This window comes from Peromyscus eremicus, chromosome 2, assembly GCF_949786415.1.
Source record: "Peromyscus eremicus chromosome 2, PerEre_H2_v1, whole genome shotgun sequence".
NCBI classification, from domain to species: Eukaryota; Metazoa; Chordata; class Mammalia; order Rodentia; family Cricetidae; genus Peromyscus; species Peromyscus eremicus.
The window spans coordinates 64,389,421-64,409,069 of record NC_081417.1 but is presented as its reverse complement, the minus strand read 5'-3'; the positions used below and the strand labels follow the sequence as shown (position 1 = coordinate 64,409,069).

General features: G+C 43.3%; 1 protein-coding gene across 3 annotated transcripts in view; it reads right to left on the bottom strand.

Annotated features, from left to right (window-relative positions):
- Positions 1-2,186: 2,186 nt before the first annotated feature.
- Melk (maternal embryonic leucine zipper kinase) overlaps positions 2,187-19,649 on the bottom strand; it is a 73,755-nt gene continuing 56,292 nt past the window's right edge. For all 3 annotated transcript variants that reach the window (XM_059254255.1, XM_059254256.1, XM_059254257.1), the window contains 6 exons: positions 15,362-15,472; positions 13,588-13,819; positions 9,604-9,700; positions 8,308-8,476; positions 5,668-5,771; positions 2,187-2,770 (listed from right to left, as the gene is read on the bottom strand). In XM_059254255.1, the coding sequence (XP_059110238.1) occupies positions 2,593-2,770; positions 5,668-5,771; positions 8,308-8,476; positions 9,604-9,700; positions 13,588-13,819; positions 15,362-15,472 (891 nt within the window). In that variant the 3' untranslated portion in view covers positions 2,187-2,592. The remainder of the gene's footprint in view (positions 2,771-5,667; positions 5,772-8,307; positions 8,477-9,603; positions 9,701-13,587; positions 13,820-15,361; positions 15,473-19,649) is intronic.

The window sequence follows — 19,649 nt, the reverse complement described above, 5'->3', positions numbered from 1 at the left end:
AAGTAGGAGGGCCTAGCCCCTGTGGGCAACACTTTTCCTTGGTGGTTCTGAGCCATATAAGAAAGTGAGCTGGGGCTGAAGAATGGTTTAGTACAGCAGTTCTCAACCTTCCTATGCTGCAACCCTTCAATAGTTCATGTTGTGGGGACCCCAACCATAAAATTATTTCATTGCTACTTCATCCAAATCATAATCTAAATATCTAATGTCTATGTGATCCCAAAGGGGTCATGATCCACAGGTTGAGAACCACTGGTTTAGTGGTTAAGAGCACATGCTGTTCTTTCAGAGGACCCAAGGTCAATTTCCAGCACCCACACCGGGTGACTCATAACTACCCTTAAGCCCACCTCCGAGGAATCCAATACCCCCTTCTGACCTCTAAGGGTACCTGCACTAATATCTACAAGCCCACACACATAAATAACTTGTGTTTAACGTTTAAGATAGGTACACATGGGTCTGCAAGAGAGCCAGCAAGTAGTATTTCCCTATGGCTTCTGCCTTTGAGTTCCTGCCCTGTTTCCCTCATTGATGGACTGTGACCCGGAAGTGTAATCCAAGCAAACCCTTCCCTTCCTTAAGTTGCTTTTTGGCCATGGTATTTGTCAAAGCAACAGCGTGAAACTAGAGTCTATTTATATGGATTGTACAGAATAGTTAATCTGTAAAGACAGAAAGCAAATGTATGTCCATCAGGGCTATGGGCTGAGGGGATGGAGAGTGAGTCTTTCCAGTGGCGGTTTCTGTCAGGATGAAAATCTTACATGGTTGCATAACTACAAACGAGCTTTATCTCCTCATTTTCCTACGTGTGCATACATGTGTGCACAGGTGTGTGTGCATTTATGCACATATACACAGAGCCTAAGGTTGGTGCCAGTAATCATCCTTCATCATTTTCCACCATACTCATTGAACAAGGTATCTCAGTCAAACTTAGAGCTGGCAGCTTGCTCTGGGGACTCCACCTTCTGAGGCTGGAATTCTAGGTGGGCATTTGCAAGGGTTCTAGGAATCCTACCTCTGGTTCTCATACTTGGATGGCAGATACTTTTACCACCGAGCTATCTCCCAATCCTTATTTAATAAAAATTTTACACATATTTTGTCATGGGAGAGGGGAGTGGGAGGAGAGCATGCACACAGGATTCAGAGGACAGTTTGCAAGAGTCAGTTTTCTCCACCATGTGGGTTCTGGGTAAGCTTGGCAGCAAGCATCTTTACCTGCTGAGTCATTTCACTGTCCCATGAGTACGCTTTTAAAATCTCTGAATTATAAACGGCAGAACCTGTAAGATGTGACTTACATGTCAATAAAGTTGTCACTGCACAGTGTAAATCCTGCGGCAGTTGGTTTTGCTTACCCAAGGCACTCTCTTCAGCTGGGCACTCAGGTCCCGTCAGGCCTCATCTCGGCTAAATTTCCACTCTCATCTATTCTCTCTTATACTTACTGTCATTTCCTTTCCCATTGAAAACTTCTACTCAGCACCACCTGAAAAGGCTTTGCCTTTGCATACATTGTTAAGAACATCATACTTCCCACTTCTGTCTGGTGTATCATCCCTATGGATTTGTCCAGAATAAATGCTATTTTTCCCAAGACATCACTTCTACCTTCAGATCTTGTGTGAATACTGAAAACATCTGGCCCTCATGACGGATTCTGAACTCCCTGGCTTGCTAGACAGTACCAGCTTCAGCTCCAGCAGCAAGTGCTTGGAAGCACTCAGTAAATGTTTATTGAGTAAATGAATGACAAACACTCCCTCACTACTGACCAGAAACACTGCTATTTTTTCTCCAACTAGTTTAATTGGTAAAAATCCATACAAATGTAACTTGAGTTCTGGCCTTTAGAGACCAATAAAATGAAATAAAAATACAAATTTGGGGCCAACGTTGAGACTTAGGGAGATTAGCATAAAGTAACATTTCATGGGACCTGCAGTTCGGATACTTATCATTGTTGACTGGACATACTTACTGGAGTCAATACGCTTTTATACCACATATTAAATGTGTTGTTTAACTCTGGTAACCACAGCTGTGACTTAGTTAACGATCTCAATAAATCCTACTTAAATCAGAGACAGGAAAAAATTATGCAAATGAATTCTTATCTGTTTTTCTGCCCAAGGCATATTTGATAACAGATAAAACACACTCCAAATAGTCTCTACTTAACAGTCAGAAAGCCATTCGAGGTTTATTTGGATCAAAATCAGATACAAAGAGAAGCCTGGTATATTCACAAATGGTTTTAGTTCAGAAAGAAACTCACATCAAAATGACTCACAGGAAGAGCTGCCATCCCCCATGGAAGTGAACACAGTAAAATCAACAGTTACTCACATGCCAAGCCACATGATTCAAAAAGAGTAGGAGAAAATGACAGAAGGGTTGGTTGCCTTGGATTCAGCCACAAAATAAAATTTTTTGTTGAAAAGGTGAAAGGGTCTTGGTCTTGAAGATGACTATTTAGAAATGAGCTTCCAAAGGGCTTGAAAATCCAACCAATCACACGGGTCTTCTTGGGCACAGCATGACATCCACATTCATCCAGGCAGGATGGAAACCATCCATCAGTTACATCTTGCAGCTAGACAGAATATCTTCCACCAACCTCTTGTAAACCCAGGCGTCACCCTTAAGCCGCTGTCTCCGGATGCCCACCACGTCAGGTCTCTGGAGCTGGCACACTTCTAGTTCAAACTGCATTGTCACTTTGCCAAAATCAGACTGTGTTTGACACTTCAGTGTGTAACTGTGAAAAACATTAAGATACCAGGTAGTTAGGGAGCCAGAAGTATTCTGGATAATTCGAGAGGTCTCTAGCTTCTAAGAGCTGGTGGGAAATGAGCCCTTATTTCCCGCTAAGCAATAAATTCTCCATGCAGTTTCCAGCTGGCCTAGCCATGCTGAGTGACGGGGTGACTGGTGCTTCCCCAGAAGCTGAGTGATGATCCAAGAAAAGGTGAGAAAGCTTGACCAGAACGCTCCCTCAAACCACAGGAGAGCCCTTCTGAAACAGCTGTGCATGCCATGCACACTTGGGAAGCCTGGCACTTTTTATGTGGCCTTTTCAACAGTGTAACACAAGAGTGTGAGGTCATTTCCACAGTGTTCCCAACAAAGGAAAACAAGGGAGATTTAGACAATTCTTATCTCTGAAACTTGTGACTTTCATTTAAATAAAGCTGAAGCAATTAACCTTCTAGAAAGAAATCTGCCTTGAGATTTTCCCTATACAACTTTAGAAGTTATGATACACTTTACAGTAAAAAGAAGAGCAAAAGAAAGACCAGGGAAGTGCATCCCCACACTGAAGGCATAGGGCATATGCAGTCAAAGTGGCAACACAAAATAGGGCTTGACTATGAAAGTGGCATGGACTGAACTCATATAAACAAAATTACTTTACATTTTAAATATTAGAGTTGTCTTAGTGATTGATCTTCAAAAATAAAAACAAAAACATTACGGTTTCTTTTAAATTTAAGCTCTCTAAATATTTAAGCATATGATTAGGGACTGTTGCTCAGAAGTATGACAATTTTGGGGGGGTTTGAGACAGGGTCTTGCAACCATGGGCTCCTAGAACTTGGGAGATAGAGGCAGTAGGAGCAAGAGTTCAAGGTTATCCCCTGCTACATAGCAAGTTTGAGGTCAGCTGGAGCTACATGAGAATGTCTCAAAAATAAACAAGCACCAAACAACAAAGACAGCATCTTTCCATACAGCCCGGACTAGTCTGGAACTTACCATAAAGCTTAGGCTGGCCTCAAACTCAGTCATGCAAATGCTACCAGGCACAACTGCAATTTTTTGATTTATTATGAAGTTTCACAAGACATCATTCTTTGTCTTGCTTAGTACAGTGAGTTTGAGGGAAAGGATAGAGTATCTTAGAATATAAGCAGCAATATCAGAAATGTCAAAAGGAACATCCTAGGGAGCAGAGTCTACACAGGAAGGTGAAGAACAGTTTAGTTCTGTAGAACTGGAAGAAAAAATATGAGCTATCACACCACTGAGAAGCTGAATGCTGCCCCTTTTTTTTGTCACAAGGTAAAGTAGACAGAAAGTAACGAACAAAGAGGGTCACCTCAAGACCACTCTGGTTGCTCAAGATGTCAGAAGGTCAAAGCACTAGTTAGATTTCAGCTAGTGATCTGCTGCTGAATCACATGCCAAAGGGAAGATCAGCACAGGCCTGTGAGATTCAGCTAGAGCTTCTGGGGCCAGAGAAACACCAGCACGAATAAGAAGCACTGAGAATGAGTGAGACAAATGTTCTAATGAGGCTGAAAGAAGTTCACGTAGGTAACACAGAGTATGAGTGATGATACATTCACAAAAGATTATCTTTAAAGTATTACTCTAGAATAGCCATAGTGGCACAAGCCTGTAATCCCAGTGCTTCACAGGTGGCAGTAGGACAATCACAAGTTCAAAGCCACCATGGACTAGTCAATTGCAATCCAGGTCAGCCAGAGATAATCTAGAGCTTGGGTGCAAAGGCGGGAGGATACAAAGTTGAGGCCAGTCTGGACTATACACAGTATGAGGTCCTGTCTCAAAAGAGTAAACAAGGAAACAAAAAATCAAACTCTATATAGATTATCCTGTCTGCATGCTTTTGGTAAATTTAATAAACAGTTGTACACAGCTGTTTAATAAAGGCATTTTAGAAGCTAATGTGATAGATGCTTGTAATCCCAGTGCTTGGGAGACTGAGACAACCCAGATCAGGAGATCCATGCCAGCCTGGGATACATAGAAGGCTCTTTATCAAATAAATGAACAGAGTTGAAGATATGGCTCAGAGGTTAGGTTCAATGACTACTCTTTCAGAGGATCCAGGTTCAATCCCCAGGACCCACAAGGCAGTTTACAATGATCAATAACTCTAGTTCCAGGGGATCTGATGCCCTCTTCTGACCTCTGCAGGCACCAGGCATGCATGAGATTCACATATATACACGCAGGCAAAACATCAATACACATAAAAACTAAAATTAAAATAAATAAGTCATTTTAAAGATGTAGTTAGTGGCTGGGTAGTGGTGGCATACACCTTTAATCCCTTTAATCCTAGTACTCGGGAGGCAGAGCCAGATGAATCTCTGTGAGTTCGAGGCTAGTACAGAGCGAGATCCAGGACAGCCAGGGCTACACAGAGAAATCCTGTCTCAGGGGAAAAAAAAAAAGTACTTAGTGAAATTCTTAGAAATAGGAACAGTTTGCATGCTCAGAAGAGAACTGGCTATTCAGACCATGAGATCACACCATGGAGCCTCTGACAGCTCACTCAGCAGGGATACTCAGCTGAATTACCTTCCTTAATCCACCAAAAACTAACTCCATACGGTAGCTGGTCACAGAGACGCAATCTACAAGCTTCCACTTGTCCAAAGTATCTCACTGATTAAGATTACAACTGACAAATAGCACAACAAAGCAGAAAATGAAAGGACCTAGAGGACTGTCCTAAAATAAACGGAAGTCCAGATTTCCCAATTCTGAGATGAAAATGTAAAGACAACCAATTCTGAACAAGGGCACCATAGCATCTTTCTGGAGAGTGGGGGAGAACGCTTCAGTGGGGACCAGGAGGGACTGGCAGCAGAGTGAAGAACGTGGTGGTCAGGAACGGCTCACCCTTTCTGCACAAAGTCCACGTGCTTCTCTGGAAGGACACTCATTATCTCACTCAGGAGCTGGTCAGGATTCACCAGTCTGGTTGTAGTCACGTTATAGTGCAGCTGAGAAAGAAACGGGGGGAGTCAGACTTCACCTTGACACAAAAGCTCAAAACTCCTTTTCAAATGGGAACACTGCCAGAAAACACTGCAAGACCAGCCAGCTGAGCCAGCCGCTTTACCACAGCAGTGGGGAGTAAGACTGTCTCCATCAGAAACTACTGTATTATCCCCATTAAAAAAAAAAAAATGTGCTGGGCATGGTGGCGCACGCCTTTAATCCAAGCACTCAGGAGGCAGAGGCAGGCAGATCTATGTGAGTTCAAGGCCAGCCTGGTCTACAGAGCTAGTTCTAGGACAGTCAGCACTACACAGAGAAACCCTGTCTCGGGGGGCAGGAGGATTGTGTGTGTATAGAGACTGCATGAGTATCAGAAAAGACTTTGAACTTTGGACTTTTTTTTTTTTTTCCTCCCTGAGACAGGGTTTCTCCGTGTAGTTTTGGAGCCTGTCCTGGATCTTGCTCTGTAGACCAGGCTGGCCTCGAACTCACAGAGATCCACCTGGCTCTGCCTCCTGAGTGCTGGGATTAAAGGCGTGCGCCACCATGTCCAGCTAAACGTTGGACTTTTAAACAGTGTTGAGACTGTGAAAGATTATGAAGACTTTTGATGTTGAACTGAATACATTTTTTCATTATGATATGGCTACAAGTCTCTGGGGACCAGGGAATAGAATGTGGTGGTGTGAAAAAGAATGGCCCCATAGGCTCTTATATTTGAATGTTTAGTCACCAGGGAGTGGAACTATTTGAAAAGATGGTGTGACCTTATTGGAGAACGTGTGTCACTAAGGATAGGCTTTGAGGTTTCAAGTCCATGCCAGGCCCAGTAGTTCCTTTTTTCCTGCGGCCTGCAGATCAGGATGTAGCTCACAGCTACTTCTCCAGCATCTGCCTGCTATGCCTGCTGCCATGGTTCCACCATGATGACAACAGACTAACCCTTGGAAGCCAGCCTCCAATTAAATGCTTCCTTTTATATGAGTTGCCTTGGTCATGGTGTCTCTTCACAGCAATAGAACTGCTAATAGCCTTTTTTTCCTTCCCTATCACGTATATTGTCTACACCAATAGATTAACTCTTTAAAAGTATAACAGGGTTATTAAATAAGATGCAAACCTCTTAGCCAGGCCCTTAATGCCCTTCCAGCCTGTCTGCCCAGCCTGTCACTCACTATTTTCCTTACACATACTACAACTCAACGTTCAAATTAGGGCTGCCACGATGGTTCATTGAGTAAAAGTACTTATTCCCAAGCTGGATGGCCTGAGTTCAATCCCCAGGACCCACACCATGGAAGGAGAGACCAGACTCCTGCATGTTGTCCTCTGACTTCCACATGTGTGCATGTGCACACACACAATAAACCACTGTTTTTAAAGTTCCAGTTAATTTCCAGTGCATGCAAATATTTCATGAAAACCCATGAAAGCATCTGTGTCAGGGACTCTTCAAACGTGCCAGAAACAGGACAACTAAGCACAAGTCTCCAACGTGAAAGCAGCTCTTAATTTCTCTTATATACATCCCATGTTTTCCTACCTCTATGTTGTCCTGTGATCAATGTGTGTGATTTTGAATTATTTGAATTAAAGTTATATGTTCTTTGAAGAGGGTGACTTACCTAAATAACCTCTGCATTCTTGAAAAAAATTTTTAGGTTTTTATTTTATGTTATGTATATGACTGTTTTGCCTGTGTGTCTATACATCACAAGTGTGCCTAGTGTCTACAGAGGTCACAAGAGGGCATCCTCTCTCTGAAACTGGAATTATGGGAGGTTGTGAGGCACCATGTAGATGCTGGGAACTGAACTTAGGTCCTCTACAAGACAACAATTGCTCTTAACCGCTGAGCCTCTCTAGCCCAACTATACATTCTTAAAACCCACCACATAAGAACATGCATGCACTAACTACTCAAAAACTGTGTATTGATGAATAGGCAATTTAAAGTAGGTAATTTTAAAAATCAGTAAATTTATTTGATGTATGTATGTATGTATGTATGTATGTATGTATGTATGTTTTTCAGGACAGAGTTTCTCTGTGTAACCCTGGCTGTCCTGGAACACACTCTGTAGACTAACTAGGCTGGCCTCAAACTCAAGACATTGCCCGCCTCTGCCTCCTGAGTGCTGGAACTCTTACCACCACTACCCAGCAACACATTTCTTTTTAAAAAGCAAAAGGATGGACTGGCAAAATGGCTCAGTAGGTAAAAGCTCCTGACATGTAAACCTGACACCTGTGTTAATCCCTGGATCCCACACTGGATGGACGAGCAGTGGCATACATACATACACATACACACACGCACACATGCACAGGGAGGGAGGGAGGGAGGGAGGGAGAGAAAGAGAGACCATGAATCAGTGCAACCAGGTGAGGTGATGGTGGCACATGCCTGTAACCCCAGTATTTGGGAGGCTGAGGGAAGAAGATTGCCCTGGTTAGAGACCCTACAAAGAGGTTGGGGCTAGAGACACTCAGTTAAGAGTCGATTCTGAAACCTGTAGTAGACTCTGGTCCACTTACCTTTCGCCTTCTTGGCCCGTCTTTGGTAGAGCCCTTCTTCTTGCTCCTTGTAAGTGCCGTGAGAACCTTGTCCAGTCCTCTCTCGAGGCTTCCAAACACACTGGCTCCTCTCCTCTTAGGGGTGTCCTCCATGTGTGCCTGGTTGAGATCCACCTCCATTGAGCGGCACCTTCAAGACCAACAGAGCACTAGCGGCACGGTCCTGCGGCCCTCACGGCTGCTGTGCCCGCCCCTCTACATGCACCAAGGGCTGCAGGTAAGTGTGCCAGAGCCAGATCACCTCAGTCCTCCTCTGGGGAGGGGCACTAAAGCCATCTCCCATCAGAAAGAGGTTCACTACCCACCAAACTACTTGTCCTTTCATTTTGTGTATTTATTTAGGAGATAACAGGGATTGAACCTAGCTCCTCATTTATACTAGGAAGGCATTCTACCAATGAGCTATACCCCTACCCTTGTTTTTACCTTTTATTTTTGTGACAAGATCTTCACTAAGTTCCCTGGGCTGGCCTTGAACTTGCAAACCTCCTACCTCAGTCTCCCAAGTAGCTAGGATTCCAGGCCTATGCCAAGGCTCAGATCTTTCACTTTTTTATTTAAATCAAACATAGGAACATGAACATATTAGTACAACGGACATCCACATGCCCTCCTAGGGTCAACAACTAGTAAGATTTGGTCAGTGGCTTCTCTATGTAAACAGACAATACACAGCTTAAGTACATGTGCATGCTTGCTCAGCCACCTGAAGGTATCATAATATGTTACTCTGAAACACTTCTGTGTACACCTCCAATAACTGAGACTATCTTCTTACCAAACCGTAATACCAAAGACATTTAAAAAAGATAATAACTGCAGCAGCATTCAATAGTTTATATTCTATTTCCCCTAAATAAATCATGCTTCTAAAAAAAATTGAAATGCAGTGAAGGCTCACTTATGCCTTTAGAGAAATGAGTTGGTTTTCTTTGTAACCTAAATTAGTGTTTTTACCATTTGGGGGAATGTTGACTGTTAGTGTACACCAAGACTCTCCTGGCAGAGAAGTAGAAGGAAGTGCATGGCCACAGGCAGGGACTCTGCCTTCCAGCTTGCTGTGCTTTAGTTAAGGCCCCACTCTGATCAGGTTCATGACTTGGGCCCGAGAAGGCAGAGCACCAGCACAGTCCCATGCTCGGCCATGGCCCGCCCTCACACTCAGGTCTCCACTCCCTCCGCCAGGCTTTCTCATGGGTGAAGAGTAATCCCATGGCCTACACTAAGAACGGATGGAGTCTGAGCAGCAATACTTACCGCCTCTCAGGGCTGATGACGGCCGTTGTTAAGGTGTCTGCTCCTGTGGACTTCCCTGGCGTTCCGACTGGGGCTTCTCTCAGGCACTGGTTTCTAGCTATTAGAAAAACAGCAAATACATACCCTGTGTATCTGACAATACCGATCAATAATACATACATCACTTCCTTCATTGACTCCAAAATATTGGTACCACTTGGCCAGTAAAATTGCTGGCTCTAATAATTGTTTTTTTGTTTTGTTTTGTTTTTTAGGTTTTTCAAGGCAGGGTGTCGCTGTGTAGCTTTGGAGCCTGTCCTGGATCTCACTCTGTAGACCAGGCTGCCTCAAACTCACAGAGATCCACCTGCCTCTGCCTCCCGAGTGCTGGGATTAAAGGCGTGTACCATCACCGCCTGGCTCTGGCTCTAATAATTTTAAAAAAATGTTTCCCGATGCAATGCCTTACTCAATCTTGATGCAGGAGGGAGGGGCTAGGTCTGGCCCCAACATGGTATAACAGCCTGTGATGACTACCCAAAGGAGGCCTTACTCTCTGTGAGGAGGGGATGGGGGTGGGATGGGGGTAGCTGGGAGTAGTGGAAGAAGAGGAGGGAGGGGGATCAGGGGTTGGTATGTAAAAGAAAAGAAAATCTTTTTTTAAATAAAAATTATATATAGCGTAAGTTCAAGTCCAGGCTAAGGTATATAACAAACAAAACCCCCTTTAAAAAAAATAGTTTTGCTTTACATGTAATTATTTAAAACAAAATATAAACCTCACTACAAACTGGAGCATACTTGAAAAGTGTTAATTCAATTCAGAACCCCATTTAATTCCTGTTAGGTAAAGAAACTGCTCTCCTTCTGAAGTTTGAAAAAAGTTCCGCGTGAGTTTTGTTAATTGACTGTTTCTTTATTCCAGAACTTTGTGCTTTACCCTACATAGGGTAGGGTCTACCACAGATGGGCATCAACAGATCTGGTTACCACTAACTGAGTAGCCTTTGTTTTTTTTTAAATGATCTCCTGGGGGTGTATCGCAGTGGCAGAGCACTTGCCTAGCACTCCCAAAGCCCTGTGTTCAATCCCAGGAAAACACATACACACAGGTTTTATGTACTTTAGTGGTAATATTGACAACTCACTTTTAAGTGGGGACTTTGTTTTGTTTTTAACTAATAAATTCTGTTCTCTCGAGGGTCACAAGAACAACAAAATATTAATTAAAAATAGCTGTTTTTAGTTTGTCTTTGTGTCCTAAGAGAAATATGGTACATATATAGCTGCCCTATGACAACTACCACTGCCTGGACTACATAGGAGTCACACACAGGAATTACTGTTAATGTCAAAAAAAAAGAAAAAAGTAAGACACACTAGTGGAAGCTACCAATTACATCTTCAGCACTTGCTCTCTTGGAGGTGCTTCTCTTTAAAGAAAACAGCCAATATTAAGTTTTTCACTAACACAGTCTCGCAGGGACAAGATGTGTAAACTACATTTCAAACCATCCACATTTCAAACCCTTTAGAATCCCACTAACAGCATCAACAATAAAAAAGTATAATAATAAAGACTGTTGTCAAAGGGTTCTTGTTGCTGTTGTGTTTGTTTCTTTGAAGTTCCTCAGTGAGGTTGGGGAAATGGCTGAAGCATGAAGACTTGAGTTTAGGTCCTTAGCACCCTGGTGGAAAGAAAAAACAGCCTGGTATGGACTGGCACGAACTTCTAATTCCAGCACTGGGGAGGCAGAGACAGATGGGGTCCCTGCGGTTTGCTGGACAGACAGCTCAGCCTCATTGGCAAGCCTCAGTCTCACTAAGACTTTGTCTCAGGAAAGTAGGTGGTTCCTAAAGATGACATTCCAGACTGACCTCTGGTATACACACAAGTTCTCTTCTCTCTCTCCTCTCTTTCTGCGCTCTCCCCTCCCCTCCCCTCCGCTGCCTCTGTCTCCACCAAGCAAGGTGGTGCACATCTAGAATCCCAGCAGGATTGGGAGGTGGAAGTAGGAGGATCAAGAATTCAAGGTCGGAGGCTGGAGTGATGGCTCACCGGCTAAGAACACTGACTTCTCTACCAGAAGACCTAGGTTCAATTCCTAGCACCCACATGCCAGCTCAAAACTGTCTGTAACTCTTAAGATCTGACACTCTCAGGCAAAACACCAAAGCACATAAAATAAAGCTAAATAAATTATTAAAAAAAAAAAAAAAAGAATTCAAGGTCAGCTGGAGCAGTGGTGGCACATGCCTTTAATCCCAGGCAGAGGCAGCTGGATCTCTGAGTTCAGGGCCAGCCTGGTCTACAGAGCTAGTTCCAGGACTGCCAGGGCTACACAGAGAAACCCGTCTCGGAGGGTAGGGGGTATGGGGTGTGGGGTTTGGGGGGGTTGTGGGGGGACTCAGGGGGGGATTCCAAGATCCTTTTCACCTACATATTCACAGTGAGTCTAAGGTTGGCCTGGGCTACATGAGACACGGTCTCAAAAAAGCAAAAATAAACAAATTAAAAGACAGTGCAATTATATTAAGAGGAATAATGAAAGAGAGAAACCTTTGTTGGGGAAGGATGAAATGGCAACCACTTTTGAGATCCTACTATGTTCTTAATAAACCTGCAGTTTACTGAGACAAGTGCAGACAACCACACACAAACACACCTCATCATATCAAACTGGCCTCACATTTGGAGGAGACTATGAGTTGATGAAATGAAAAATTCCATTAACATAATAATAGAACTCTAGCAAATATTTCAGCAAAATCTTCCACCATGCCGTCATGTATAGTATGATGACCTCTTGAAGTGGTGGTCGACCTACTAGCAAACTGGAAGCACAATGGGAGAAGGGGCTTAGCAGGAGTTCACATGGCAACCCTTAGAGTTGGGGTTCATTAGGATCTCAACATAGCACAAGAGAAGGACACAACTGCTCGGGAAAAGACGATAATTAGCTGCTGTGCTTAAAAACGACACAGACAATAGATCAAGGTAAATAAAACTGCTTCCAGCTCTGGTTTATTTCTTCACTCAGCAAATATGACCCTACTACAAAGCATGAAAGTCTGCAGTAAACACGACAGAGCTCTGCTGCATACATCGACCGCTTATCTCCGGGAGACCTGATCCAAAGTGGCCTTACACTGACACAGCAGAACGTGTCCAGATAAAGACAGCGGCCAAACACCACATGTCCTGGGGGACAGCTTAAACAACTGCTGGAGATTACAGTGAAGAGGAAACCAGGGGAAAGGGGAGGAGTCACAGACCCCCTGCCTTCTGGACTCCAGCAGTACTGCTGCAGGGCAGGGCAGGACCAAGTTACCACAACAGAGAACCAGATGGTAAGAAGAGCTCAGCAGAAACTCCAGCCTCAGTCATCCTCAGTGGGGATGAAGAGGCTAAGGCTGGACATAGGACCGTGGCATAGCATTCGCTCCTCTGAGTCTCAGGTTCCTCCACTGTGGAAACATGACAAGCTCTAAGTTGCTCTCCTATGGTGCTATGCTTCAATCCCACAGGTGGGAGGGAGGGGCTGGAGAGATGGCTGAGCAGCTCAGTGTGCTTGCTGTGCTTCCAGAGAGGACCAGAGTTTGGTTCCCAGCACCTACATCAGGTGGCTGGCAAATACCTGTAATTCCAGCTCCAGGGGACCCACCATCCTCTTTAAGCCTCCTTGGATACCCCCCTACACACACACACACACACACACACACACACACACACACACACACACACACAGCATATACACACAGAGACATAAATGTAAATTAAATATTTTTTAAAAAATGTGGAAAATAAAGTAACAACACCATCTGAGAATTACAAGGTAAGCACTGTCTCCATTTCCACCAATGCCAGTACATATGTAAAGGCAGCCAACCCGCCCTAGAAGCCAGAGAACAAGGCTAGTTACTTCCAGAAGTCCATGTGTTCATTTACAACAGTAAACATGGCATCTGACCTTTAGGCCTCCGCTTAGTCCCCTTAGCAAATACCTTTTGCAGGCGTCGTGTGACGGTTTGGCGAGGTGAGTATTTCTCTCTTATACTGGTTCTTACTAACTGGAGTCTTTGGCTCTGGGAACACAAAGTTCTCTTCGTTCTTCACAGCAGACTTGGGAGTGCCCACATTCTCTTTGTCCTTTAATTTATTTGCCAATGCTCTGCATACTACTGGAGCTGGTGATTTAGATGCCGCATCATTTGATTCTGCCCAGTGCTTGGTAACCTGGAGGAAGAAAGGTACTGAATAAAGCACACTGAGGAAGAAAGGTCATTTCTTTACACCCTACCTTAACACTCAGCCAGTCACCTTGTACTGTTCTTGTGAACATCAATGCTACCCAGAGGCCACTGCTGGCAACAGGCGGACACTTGGCAGTGTCCTTCAGTTCTCCTTAGCACAGGCAGATCAACATTTCAATTCTCAAACAGGAAGAGAAGTTTAAGGAAATGATGACCTAGGATGGAGCTTAACTCACAGCAAATCTCAAATCTGAGCCAAGGCATCTCAAGCAACCTTCATGGCCCACTGTGGAGCACGTGTGGTATCTGTGGTGCACAGTTCATACGCTGAGTGCTTAGGATGGAGGCTACAGAGAAATCACATGATGCAATACAGGCAAACACAACCAGGAACACCTCAGGCTCATCACACGCTGGTGTTAAATTAATCTTGGATCCTTTTATACTCATAAACATTTTGCTGTTGCCAAATTTTTCTCAACTTCCACATTCACATCAACACAACCTAATGAGGTTGGGACTCTAATAGTTAAAAAGCTAGGCCTTAAAGAACTAAAGTATAGGGGCAACACCACAATTAATAGACAATCTATGGAGACAAAATTATTTACAAGAACTATCAAGAAATTCTAGGATTGAAAAGTATAGTAATTTTAAAAATTAGTTGGACATAGTGGTGTATCCTTATAATTCAAAACTCAGGAGGCAGAGGCATGAAGGAATTGCCATTGTCTGGGAGCTAGCTACACTGTGAGCTCTAGGGGAGCCAGCACTACATAGTGAGGTCCAGTCAAGAAAGAGACAGACAGACAGACAAAGAAAGACGGGGGTGGGGGGTGACAGGACAGGCACAGACAGACAGACAGGAGGGGAGAGATGACTCAGCATTAGAAGAATTCGCAGCATTTCAGGAGGCATTAGAAAGAGAAGCAGCAAACTGGAAACAGGTGGATCAATTACTCCAAGGAACACAAAGAAAAAAGGATAAAGACAGATTAATAATGGAGCAAAAAATAGTATTTGGAAAAAATGGTCCTAAAGTCCCATATTTGGTGGGAAACTTTGAACCACACACCTAAGAAGTCCAACAAACAAAGTAGGATTAAAACAAAAATTCTCAGAAGAGGAGAAACACGTATCTGTTGCTGCCCTGAGTTAAGAGGAGAGAGTTCACACAAAGGGGCCTGAGGGACCTGGAGGGGGCGATGGAATTACTGTGTCACAATTTCTGGTGGCTCTATGTTGTCCAACATATAGAGCTAAACACTAAAAAGGGTTAATTTCAACTATGTAACTACATGCAAATTATACTTCATTTAAAGAGGGGAGCAGCAATGAAGAGCTCCAAAATGGAACTTTGGTTTTCTTAACTTCCTTTTCATTAATATTCCAATAATCTCTATTAATGTCTTCAGTGGCTTAGAGATTCAACAAATATACAAGCACAGACTTGATTTCCTCTTAGACTAGATGTGTTTATAATTAAGACACGCATTCTGCGTTAAGTAGTAATAAAACTACCTACCTGTGGTGTCTGGGGAGCTGATAAATTATCCTCACACAGTTCATAGTCTATTAATCCTGCCACACAGCTATCGTCACTTGTGGTCATATCTTCCAGGCTCAGATTCTTTGACTATTAATTTAAAAGGTAAAAGAAGTTAGCAAAAACAACACCACGATTCAAACTTTACAACAGCACATAGCAGGCCCAGGGAGACACCCTGGGAGCAGGAACAAGAGACAAGCTAGATGTTAGATGGTATATAATTTACTTAGCTTATCAGTACTCCACAGTGACAGCAGACAACTCGTTTGCAAGTTTACAAATAAAGCCCCAACCAAGCAGAAGCTGGGAAGAACGTAACTCCTGACAGACTGTGTAACAGGAGCCAGCACGGTGGCTCGGCAGGTAAAGCACCTGCCCTGCAGTCCTGGCCATCTGAGTTTGAGCCCTAGAACTCTCCACACAGTTGTCCTCTGACCTCTAAACTCATGTATACCCACCCCTACATATATATTATACAATCTCAATCCAAATGTTATTTTTTTAATTTTTATTTTATGTGTATGCATCTTTTGTCTGCATGTATGTTCATTCACCACATACATGCATCATGCCTACAGAGGCCAAGAGGGTGTCAGATCCCCTGAAACTGCAGTTACAGACAGTTGTGAGGCACCATGAGGTGCTGGGAATCAAACCTGGTTCCTCTGGAAGAGCAGCCAGTGCTCTTAACCACTGAACCATCTCTTCAGCCCCATAAATAAGTAAATTTTAAAAACACACAGTACAGCTCTTTTTTTCTGCCAGGAGTAAATTAGCTTTACAAAAGATCGTTCACAAACAGGACACTAGGGGCCTATGCTAACACTACCACCAGATTCCTTATTTTCCTTCATCCTTGCCCTATACAAACCAAGAGTATGCTAGACATAGCCTAAAGGTTGAGACTATGGTACACTACTCACCATCTTGTTAACCTGACCAGGCACGTTTACTTGAATTTCTAATACCTACATCCCTATGCCCAAACTTACAGCTAATGCAGTTCAAGTCCAAATCTTCTCATATCTACGTTACTCAAGCAGGCAACCTTGCCCTCTCTGCCTACTGTGAGAGTTCTCCAGGGTTGCCAATTACTATCAATGAGAATTCACTAAATAGAGTACCAGGCTGAGAAAAATACTGATGTTAAGTTAGGCCTAGTGGGGGAAAGTTCAGTGTTGTATAAAGATGGCTGTGATGACGCTACCTACGGTAGGCAATAACCATACACACAGCATCTTTGACTGAACAATTCTATGTACATTTTTTCTAATTTTGCATTGATTTATTTCAGTGTGTGTGTATGCTCAAACATGCAGGTCAGAGGACAGCTTATGGGAACCAGTTCTCTCCTGCCGTGTGGGACCTGGCTATCAAACTCAGGGGTCAAGTTTGCCAAATGCCTTTACCCACTGAGGCATCTCCAGCCTACCACTGAATACATTTTTCAAAATCACTGTTTTGCCTCTCTCTGTGGTGATATTTTATTTGTACTGAAATATGATTTTATTTGTATGTTAATAAATAAAGTTGCCTGGGGATCAGGGCTAATAGCAAGCCATCGTAGAAGCTGGGCGGTGGTGGTGCACGCCTTTAATACCAGCTCTTGGGAGGCAGAGCTAAGCGGATATCTGTGTGTTCAAGGATACAGCCAGCATGGAGACGCATGCCTTTAATCTCAATACCAACCATAGAAGACCTGGAGGTCTGTACAGACAGGCAGTGACTAGGAGGTCATGTGGTTGGGTTTACAACCAATGAGAAGGCAGAATAGAAACACTATAAAAAGACAGACACACAGGAAGTAGGTCTCTTTCAGAGAGGTAGGACAACAGCGACAGTGAAGTGTAAGGTTTTTAGCTCTTAGCTATTGCTCTGACCTCTTGGCTTTGATCTCTGTATTGGCTCTGTGTTTCTTATTTAATAAGACGGTTGGTTACATCTACATCTCTCTTGTTCAGAAGTCAATGGTTCCTACTAAACAGTCAACCACTGTGACTCAGCATTTCAAAGTTCCCCAGAGTTTAGCTCTTCCCTATCAAAGAAGTCTGCCCACTGTCATCAGGATAAATGGAGCACAATTTAGTACCTGAGCTCTGCTAATTACATTTATTTTGTCCCAATCACTATGCTCCCTCTTTTCTATGTTTCTAAATTCAAGCTCAACTGCTGGTCCAGTCTGGATCTCCCAATGGCGTCCACTCCTGTTTTCCAGAGTCCCCACAGCAGCCCCTTTACCTGGAACCCACTGCCTGAGGTGTAGAGTCCCTGTGGCCCTGTGCATGGGTACTTTGTCGCAGCAGGACTACTCCAAGAGCAAGTACCACACTCAATAGATCTGCTCTCCAAACCCACGGCTCCTGAACACTGTTGGTGACTGTGTGGGCTTTGGTGATTCCTCAGTCAGACTTCATTATTTTCTCACTGAGAGCACCATCAATTGATTGCTAAGTCAGAATTACTTATTTTCTTAAAAACAAAACCCCAGAAAAAGAGGCTATCCTATCAGGGGAAAATGGGCTCAAAGAAACTATATGGCCTAATCAAGGTTCACTCATTTGCATAAACACCAGAAAAGAATTCAAAATTTGATTCTACTTATTTTCTGGTCATTAAAAAATATCATCTGCTATAAAAATTGGTTCACTAGTATGACTGTCCAAATAATGAAATGATTAGGTAAATATTCACTATGCGGTAGAATAAATATCTTCTCAGATCTTCCCACTTGGATCCTTTTTAGATCAAGGAAGCCATTCACTGAGACCACGCCAACTTAGATACAAGAAAAGCCAATGGCTCAGGAGAATGTCCCAGGTATCTTAACTGAGGTGAGTAAATTGGAATGTTTAGCTAAAGTAACTATTCTAACTGTAGAGGTAAATAATACCTTTCTGCAATTACCCTGATCAAAAACAAAGCCCATATTGTAATGCCTTCTTGGACTCAAATGAACCATGGTTAAAAGGGTTTAACCAAATCAGCAAGAAAAGGAACAGGTTGATTCACTAAGCATACAGACAAAAGACATGTTAACCAGCCTAACAAAACCCTCCAAACCTAAACAGAATACCAGCCTGGAAATGAGAAGACCTCACTTCACAGACTTCACATGGTGGTCAACTGCACCGATATCTAATCCTGAGTTTGGTCAAAAGATCAAGAAGGGAGAAAAGATGGGAGATATTCATAAGGTCTAGCAAGACCCTAACATCCGCTTAGACCTACAGCTCATGACTGACAGGCAATAAAAAGCAGGCTGTAAGGGAGTTAAAGGAAGCTGGAGACGGATGATTCAACTAGAGATCAAGAAAGCAATGGTTTTAACTTATTTAAAAACAGTTTGAAAAAAAAAAAAACAGTTTGAGATCTAAAAGAAAAAAGAATAGCCTAATTCAGGTCCATTGGGTTATATTAAATCTATAAAGAGGATCACCTATGGCTCTCTGAGGATAACAAAGCAACATTTTCTTTCTGATTTTTTCCATTCTATGATCAAACCTAGGGCCTCAGGCACGCATGCTAAATGAACACTCTACCACTGAGCAACAGCTGCAACCCTAAGGGATGTCTTCCTAATATTGGAGTCATTAAACTGCAATCTGAATTAAGGTGAAAGAAAATTATATTACAAAATCCTACACCCATCTAACAAAGTACTCAGACACCTGTGTTTGCTTGTTTTACAGAGTCTCACTTTACAGCCACAGGATGGGCTGAATTGATATATGTAACCCATGCTGGCTAAGGACAGTAATTCTTCTGCTTCAGTCTACCAAGAGCAGACAGTTAAAATTTTAAGCAATGGGGGCGGGGGTGGGAACAAACACAGAGCTTAGTGGGTAAAGGTGCTCGCCATCAAGCCTAAAGACCTAAACTCAATCCCCAGAGAGAGTCAACTGTCAAAAGCTATCCTCTGACCACCTGCATGCAGTGGCATACACAGACACACAGACACACACACACACACACAGACACACACACACAGACACAGACACACACACACACAGACACACACAGAGACACACACACACACACACAGACACACACACACACACACACAGACACACACACAGACACACACACACACACACAGACACACACACACAGACACACACACACACATACACACACACAGACACACACACACAGAGACACACACACACAGACACACACACACACAGACACACACATACACACACAGACACACACACAGAGAGACACACACACACAGACACACACACAGACACACACACAGACACAC